This window comes from Syngnathus scovelli, chromosome 1, assembly GCF_024217435.2.
Source record: "Syngnathus scovelli strain Florida chromosome 1, RoL_Ssco_1.2, whole genome shotgun sequence".
NCBI lineage: Eukaryota > Metazoa > Chordata > Actinopteri > Syngnathiformes > Syngnathidae > Syngnathus > Syngnathus scovelli.
Window position 1 is genome coordinate 18095843 of NC_090847.1, and position 8629 is coordinate 18104471.

The 8629-nt window shown below is 38.9% G+C and overlaps 2 protein-coding genes across 5 annotated transcripts; one reads left to right on the top strand and one right to left on the bottom strand.

The window, feature by feature from the left end:
• Positions 1–976: 976 nt before the first annotated feature.
• Positions 977–3550, bottom strand: polr1d (RNA polymerase I and III subunit D). Of its 2 annotated transcripts, none has more exons than XM_049732834.2 (5): positions 3360–3550; positions 2855–2952; positions 2691–2767; positions 2066–2148; positions 977–1242 (listed from the first exon to the last, which is right to left on the bottom strand). In XM_049732834.2, exons 1-5 carry the CDS (start codon positions 3396–3398, stop codon positions 1195–1197), a joined length of 345 nt encoding a protein of 114 aa, XP_049588791.1. In that variant the 5' UTR covers positions 3399–3550; the 3' UTR covers positions 977–1194. The 2 variants fall into 2 exon arrangements, with proteins under 2 accessions (XP_049588791.1, XP_049588783.1); XM_049732826.2 differs by lacking the exon at positions 3360–3550 and adding an exon at positions 3081–3308.
• Positions 3551–3675: 125 nt separating this feature from the next.
• Positions 3676–8494, top strand: sybl1 (synaptobrevin-like 1). 3 transcript variants are annotated; one of them, XM_049732802.1, is made up of 8 exons: positions 3676–3832; positions 4196–4363; positions 5167–5224; positions 5439–5576; positions 6428–6518; positions 7202–7269; positions 7366–7458; positions 7607–8494. In XM_049732802.1, the coding sequence occupies exons 2-8, from the start codon at positions 4218–4220 to the stop codon at positions 7670–7672; spliced, it is 660 nt and encodes a 219-aa protein (XP_049588759.1). In that variant the 5' UTR covers positions 3676–3832; positions 4196–4217; the 3' UTR covers positions 7673–8494. The 3 variants fall into 3 exon arrangements, with proteins under 3 accessions (XP_049588759.1, XP_049588775.1, XP_049588766.1); XM_049732818.2 differs by having other exon boundaries at positions 3824–3881; positions 4194–4363; XM_049732809.2 differs by having other exon boundaries at positions 3831–3899.
• The last annotated feature ends 135 nt before the right edge of the window (positions 8495–8629 follow it).

Sequence of the window (8629 nt, forward strand, 5' to 3'; positions counted from 1 at the left end):
TCCATCTAAAGCTCAGATAGGACTGACATCATTTATTCACTTGTTGCTTTTTTGAAAAGTAGTCGCTACAATGTGAAATCACTAAATATAGCAAATATTGACTGTCCGTTTGGAAAGTTGCCCCTCTGCTTCCAGCTATGCTGTTAGTGATGATGATGGATAACTATTGCATTGAATTCAGCTGAAATTGATTTATTTCGATCAAATAGCTCTTGAATATTAAGGTTGCAAAAATTAACTATGTCCATGGTATTTAGGGTTGCACAGAGTTATGCTTGTGGCCCTGGAAAAGTTTAATCACCATAAGAATTAAGAGGGGGTTCTTGTAAAAAAGAAAATCTCCCCTTTTCTTGACTGAAAAGTGTGGAAAAACCCTGATATAGTACACATTTCTTACTTGAAGCATAGAACCGAATGACTGTCATCAGGCTACATGCAGGCAGTCTGTCCCGTTCTTGCTCCCCTGCAGAGAATGTCCATCAATTTTGTGACTTGCACATCTAAATGTCTCTTGAGTCTATGGGTGCAGCAAGGCTAAGCGGAAAACACGAGATAACTTGCACCATAGAAATTCCTTTTGGAAAACCATGTGTTGACGATTGTTCCCAAAGCTGTCAACCACACACGCAGCTATGTGTTGGCATGTGACAGATGGATATGCTTACCCTCCAAACCTTACATGCGATTATTCAAACTTCAGTGACCTCATTCTTTTTCTGCATCTGTTTTCACGGCACATTGCAAAATAACTCAGATTGCGTTCTTCAGCCAATTGTGAAATCTTTAGATCCATAGTTTCCCTTCAGATGTCAAAAACCTCTCCAAAAGGACAGATGCAAACAATTTTGTGTTCCAAGGATTACATCAATGCTTTTGAAATCCTTTAAAAGGAGCAGTTGCGACAATTCATAGCACAGAAAATATCTAGTCTTGGAGGAGTTGAGGAATGAAAAAATAGGACACAACGTGACACTGATCATTTTTGTTCTGGAGTTTAATGTTTTGCCTCCTCAAGCCAACAATTCGGGAAATACGGAACAGGGAAAAAAATACCCAAATGCTTTTGCCCACAAAAAAGGGGACAATCAATATCTTTGGACAAGCATTTGCATGGCTGCATTTCAACAACCTTTTGTATAAAACTATACTTACAAAATAAATAATACTATGTTATTTCATTTGGCTTGATGGCCTTCATTCCATGGGTTGCTCCTGGTTTTCTTTGAACTCTTTCACTTTTGCCTGGAATAGTAAAAGAGAACATTCAGCTTGAGTTGCGACAACATTGACACAAGGGTCTCTTGCTGGGAGGCCCTGTCATGGGTTCAAAAAGCACCATCTGAGGAGTGCTCGCTGACGCTAAAGGAAGATGACAGTGATTCCTTGCAAATATTATTGGGATCACGAGTCCAATATTTTTCTATGTTGGGGAAAATCAAAGCTTAGCCTGAAGTGTTCAAGTAAAAGTACTTAAACAGTGTGTACAGACTTTTTTTTTTCCAAAATAAATAAGCCAATTGTTTTTAAGGGTAAGAATACTCTGAAATATCATTTAAGTGTTTAGGTATCAAAGTGTTTAGTATATTTTTGGTTGAATTACAAAGTGGTTTTGTCAATCAATTACTCCTGCCACCCCTCTACCGCATGTCCGCCTCACAGTTCAGAGGGTGCGAGTTTGATTTCACCTCCGGCCCTCCCTGTGTGGAATTTGCATGTTCTCCCTGTGTCTGCGTGGGTTTTCTCTGGGCACTCTGGTTTCCTCCCACATCCCAAAAACATGCATCATAGGCGGATTGAGCACTCCAAATTGCCCAGATGGAGTGCGGGTGGTTGTGATTGGCTGCCAACCGGTTCAGGGTGTACCCAGCCTACTGCCCCGATGACCGCTGGGATAGGCTGTGTGTAGTGGTACTGATTATTTGAAGTGCTCTTTAATATGAGATCTAAGATAAAGAAGATTGATCCATTTTACTTTTTATTCAAGCCTCCTTTCGTAAACTGAAGCAGCATGTTTTTTTTCAATGTTGCATTTTACCTTTATTTGTTTAAGTCTGTCAAGGCCTACCTCAAAAGTGGTGAGAACATGTTGACAAACATCCCGGAGCTGAGTCAGGCCCTTCCTCAGAGACTCAACGGCTGGAGTTCCATCTAAGGGGGGGGGAACAGCAGGTACCTGTGAGGAACTGGCATACCAACGCATTCGTTCCGCGGTGTGTGTGTGAATTCGGCGTAAGAAAACAATAGATGAGTATTTGCATGTCTGTATAATGTAAAGTGTAATTTTTCTGCTGTCATCTTTTATCCTGGAGAGAAAAAAATCATTTTCTATTCTACCACATACTTGTAAGCAAAGATGAAGCACTGTAATACTTTTATACTGACATGCAATCAATCCATTCATCCATCTATCTATCCAACCGCCTCCCCATCCACAATGTGATGTTAAGTCTGGGCCAGTGTTTTGCTAACATAATTCCACATGTACCCACCTCACTGATTGTCAAATATAACTGGACAAAACCAACGTAATGTTAGAAACGTGGTATCAATTGCTTATACAACACAAATATTGTATAAGCTCTTTTCTCAAAGTGAAGTGTAAGAAAATGTCTACTTACTATTTTGCACATTTCTGGTCAAATTAACAAAAATATTCTAAAACACCATTATTGGTAGCAGGTGTTCCTTACCTCGTGTCTGTATCCGAAAGTTTATCTTGTTCTCTGATGGATGGGTGATGGTGTAGCCGCAAAACTCAACAGACTCGCTGGTGTAAACACAAAAAAAGGAAAAGTGACATTTGGTTTAAACTAATAAAACATTTCTTCCCCCAACTTGGTTAAAAAACACTGACTCTTTCATGATGATATATCGCAGAGAGTTGCCCAGGGTATGGTCTTCATCATGCATCACAAATGTCACACTGCCCTCATCAGCACCATCGGCTTGGACCTAAAACGCATTGCAGAAAAAAGAAGAAAACATTTTTTTTTCAACTTTTATCAGCTTTAAAGTCACCTAATCAAGAGCGATCCCCAGTGGGAAAAAACGTAAACAAGGTATGTAAGTTAAGTCCTTACTGTTGCATTATAGTGAGACTTTAGATCACCAGTCATGTGGAAAGCTTGAGTGTTGATTAAAGCGGTGCTGATTTTGATCATCATTGTTGTTTTTTATCACCAATGTTTCACGTGTAAATAACTGGGCAATTTCCTTGCCGCACCACAGACGCCAGTATCACACTACGCATGCAATGTATAGTAAAACCTATCGGGTGCCGAGATAGCGTTGGGTTATTGTTAAAATCATATTTACAAATTGTCAGTGTCGATCTTGTAGGGTTTGTTTAAGACTCTTACCATTTCGAGAATTCGTTTATTCTCGCCTTCTTCAGCCATGCTGCACACTCACATGGACCAACAACGTTTACCCATAGTTTTGTCTGACAGGTAAGGGCCGGGGTGAGTTTGTTTACGTCCTATAAAAACGCTTCAAAGTATGTTTTAATCGACTGGATTTGTTATATCAGCTTATTTTTTTAATGTGGGTGTTGTAAATAGTACAGTTACAGAACAAATTCTCTCTAAATTACCTGCAAGACTAAATAGAGGAGATACAGGTGATAACGGCTGTCGCAATATCATGACGTATTAAAACCTTGCCGAAAAAGAAAGTTACTGCTTGTAGTCCAACATTTAATCGGTTCCACGGAGCATACATTAATGAAACGTAATGTGGACTACACTACCCTTTAACCCAGTACATTAGTTTCCGGTCCGAAGGTCCGGGTGCTGGTTTACAAAGCAGAAGTCACTCGAAAGGGATTTGCTAGGTGAGGAAGTCCTCAGATGTTGGAGTTTTGTTTAAACGTGCTTCTTTGAAGACTGCTTGCATTTAAGGTTTTTTTGACTAAGCGTCAAATGTGACATTGTATTACTATTGGTGCAAAATTGGATCAGCAGTAACGTCTTATGCCGAGTGTTGTCAACATTAGAAAAAACTCAAATGTGTCATCATAGTTTGTAGTTCTTTTGTGTGCCTCCCGTCAGCCAGATCACCAGCTGTTTTGGGAGTTATTCACAATCTGATTTGAATATTGACGCAGAGATTACCATTAGCCCTTATCATGAAAATGTTCGACAGGTGCGTTTCAGGTTCGTCTCCTCCCCATCCTTTCATATTCTTGTGTTGTCAGGTCGGTGCCAACAACTGTAGCCATGGCAATTCTATTTGCCGTGGTGGCTCGTGGAACAACCATCCTAGCCAAGCATGCATGGTGTGGCGGCAACTTCCTGGAAGTAACTGAGCAAATCTTAGCCAAAATTCCCTCTGAGAATAACAAGTTGACATACAGCCATGGCAGGTAGGTGTGCATTTGCTCCTCACGCATATTTTACGTTTTCACCCTCATGTGGGACTTTGCATTTATTTGCCATTGTGTTACCATATTAAGGTATGTATCGCCGTTAAGTTGATTGAGTCTTACATACGACGTTTTCAAGAATAGGGTTGAAATACTCAGGCATTCGCAGTTTAGCAACGTGTGTGTGTGCGTGTGCGTGCGCGCGCGCGCGCGTGTGGAAAAAGTGTGCACTGAAGTTTGTAAAATGTAAGCAATCTATTCTTGTTTTATATTGAATCTTTACATAGTAGTTTTTATACTTAGTTCATTTGACAATTAGCTATGTTATTTAGTTGACTTCTTTGCAAACAAGCACTTAGTAGGAGATTACACACATTTGTTTAATTAAAGGGAAATTTATAACAGTGGTACCAACCAATCACAGCTCATGTGATGTTCGCATGCTCGGCCGTTATTGGTTGTTACCTGCTGAGCACATGTGTTGTCATTTTCAGTTGACAGCAAGTGACAAAATGTTTTTTTTTTTTTTTAAGCGGTTAATCATAATTGAAGAAAAAATTAACGTTGATTGTAGACAATGAATTAAGTTTTTATTCCTAAAAATAATCCTTTAAACTAAATAAAGAAAATTTTAACTTGAATATTGTATATACATGTGTCCTCAAGCAAATACTTTGGTGAGGAAAGGGGCTTTTTGTTTCTTTCATTGGGAAGAATAATAGCGGCTTTTGTCTACAATAGTGTGTTCTTCCAAATAGGGTAGAATATGAAATAATATTCTTTCAAACCCCCTTATCTTTCAGCTATCTTTTTCATTATATCTGCCATGACAGAATCATATACCTGTGTATCACAGATGACGTAAGTACCATCATGAAATATTCTTTTTCTAAATGTCTTGGAATCTCAGCCACTTATCAAAACTGATGTACAATCAAACACTGGATTGATGTTTTGTTGGCATGACTTATTTTAAAATGCTAAAAATGCACTCGGGAGGGTTGCATGTCTCATTTCAGGTTGTGTATTATGTGTGTATTTGTTTATTCATAGACCCTTTTTATGTGTGTGAAAGGATTTTGAAAGGTCTCGTGCATTTAGCTTCCTCAGTGAGATCAAGCGGCGCTTCCAGACCACATACGGGTCACGAGCACAAACAGCCCTGCCGTACGCCATGAACAGCGAGTTCTCATCGACGCTGGCTGCTCAAATGGTGAATATAACGAGTACCTGCGTAGTTTTAGTCATTTTCTTATGTATTTACATTCTTGCAATCTGCTTCAGTATTCCACAGTACACGTTGGCATTTATTGTTCCCGCAATAAACTGTAGCTCCCCAGTGCCAGCAGCACTCATACAACCCCAGACCATGACGCTCCCACCACCATGCTTGACTGTAGGCAAGACACACTTGTCTTTGTACTCTTCACCTAGTTGCCGCCACACACGCTGGCATGGCATGTTGAACAGCACCTTGAGTCAATGCAGTTTCCATAGAGGGTTGGCAACAGGCTACACTTTTTGTCCAGCCATCTTAAGAGGCATAAGACGCATGCAAGACTCTTCTTTATTGAATTTTCCTCCCTCAGCATTCGATAGCATCCAGTGCCCTCTGCTTGCGGACAGCCTCTCTTATCATTTCACTTAAATTGAGATTGTGGAGGAATACAAATATCTGCGTGTGGTCCTTGACAATAACCTGTGTTTTTGACTTCATGTTGATGTCACCTCCAATGGGTTTAATCAATAATTGTATTTTTTAGGTAAGCTTGAGATGACTCTCTTTTAATTGAATGTGTTTTGTCCTTCTATGTTGTTGCGTGGTTAGGAAACCCATACTTATCTAGAAAGTATCACCTCTGTAGTCTTGTCAAAATTGCTGTAAAAACATCAGGAAGTCAGCAAGCCAGGCTAATAATGTCCATCTGAAAGAATCAGGTCCAGAGGAAGATGTATGCTATTTTGGATTGTCCTAATCATCTACTCCAAAATGATACTGATAATAATTATCCATTTGTGCTATTAGCTTTGGACTTAACATGTTTACTTTCCATTTCTTTGCAGAAACACCACTCGGATCCCCGGGGATCAGATCGGCTTACTGAAACACAGATGCAAGTGGATGACCTGAAGGGCATTATGGTCCGCAACATAGGTGTGTCATCAGTGTAGAGGGTTGTGGATTGTAAGACCACCACAAACAACTATTTTGTCCCCGGAGTTAGTGTAGTGTGGTTTTCTTTGTATGTTGTTGTGTAACTTTCATTTACCTTAAATGTTTTTGCTTTGATTAGCTAGCATGTGTCATTTAAAGTGTATCAAATTGTTCTATAAAATGAAATAGGAATCTGAAACAAAAAAAATCCACCTTCAAGATTAGGAGGAATGTGTTTATTCAGCACCGTAATATAGTATAATGTAAAGACGTTTTATTGAACGTATTGGTTTTATAGTTGTGTTGTCTTTGAATTTTTATGTCAAGTTCTGTTAGTTGGAGTGCTCCTGTTTCTGAGTTTTTAAAATGCATTTTACAGAAATGATCTGAATTAAAAAAATACAAATGGAATAGTAGCAAATAGATTAGGCAAGCAATAAGATTAAAATAAAAAATAGCCTGTCTTTTTAACAAAAAGAAGTAAGGACACACTGGACCAGGCATGTCCGGCGCCAGTCCTCAAGGACTGTTTTCATGTCTCCTTGCACTATACCTGATTATGATGATCAGTTTATTAGTACACTCTTGCGGCAGCATGACAGAAAACAGGCAGGACATCAACCTTTGTTGACTGACTTTGGACACAAGTGCATGTTCTTATTCTTAAATTATCTCATATCCAGATCTGGTTGCTCAGAGGGGGGAGAAATTGGAGTTGTTGATTGACAAGACAGAAAATCTGGTTGATTCTGTGAGTATTTTCTCCTTTTTTCCTGGTGTAATATCTGATAACAGCTGTCTGTCTGTGTGACGTAATTATAAAACTCCTTTTCTGTTTTTATTTTAGTCTGTCACGTTTAAGACCACAAGTCGGAATCTTGCCAGGGCCATGTGTATGAAAAACCTCAAGTTGACCTTAGTTGTTGCGCTGGTGTGCCTGGTGAGTAATTGTATCTCATATAATTGAGAACCTGCCTCACACTGGGTCATTTATTTGTTAAATCAAAACTAAAACAAACCAACAAAAAAGTGAACCAACTATTGGATGTCATTGTAGGAAACTAACTTTTTTTCTTTTGTCTTTTAAGGTGGTCATTTACATTATTGTCTCTGCATCCTGTGGTGGCCTCTCCTGGCCCTCTTGTGTCAAATGAAGAGACCATGGACTGATGTGGAAAAGGAGGAGATGAACCTGTTCAACCTGTGGTTGCCAATGGACAGATACTATCCTTGCTTTACTTCTTTAGTTTGCCTGAAAGACACTTGCTCCCACTGCTGCTGCTTTGATAGCGTACACTTGCCTTCAGGAGAGGAGGTCCACCCCCCACCACATCATAACCTCCAAAATGGACAGCAGCAACATGGCCAACAACTGATGTGGCACAGTAATACCGTCTTAAACCATTTTGTCTGTCTAATTTGTAGCACTTTCATACTGTATCTATGTTTTCCATCCATTCAAACTGAAAACAAAACATACCAACAGCTGACTTACATGTTTGTTCTTTAATGTGGACTGAAGAACCTTGATATATGAAAACTACAAGCTTTAGTTATGTTACCAGACACGGTCTCCGGTCCTTTTACCGAATACTCATGTTGGACAAAATACATGTAACAAGTAACCTAGGAAACAAACAGATGTTGTAAACCTTTGTGTGTTTTCTTACTAATCACATAGTGTATCATGCAGTAAATGCTGAAAGTCAGATAATGGAAAAAAATATATTGTACCTCTGAATGATTGCGTATGTAAAATTAAATACCTGGCATGTTACTGATGATTGTTGAATACCAATTCAAATGTGATTTTTTGTTGTTGTTGTTCAGCATAATGCTAAGGTCTCTCATAATGCACCTTTTTGTGTTTTACTTTGTGTAGGCTTTGTGTTCATATTGTTCGTATTCACGCAAGCATAAAATAACTATAAATTCTGTACATTCTGATTTGAAATAAAAACCTGATATGTCTAATATGTCGATGTCTGCAGCAGCTAAACAATGGCAGGTTTGTTAAAAAATTTAAAATGCAAATTTACAGATGTTTTGCCATGATTTCTTAAACACTAAGATTATATATAATCTTATTTTGTATGTATAAAAATTGGCAT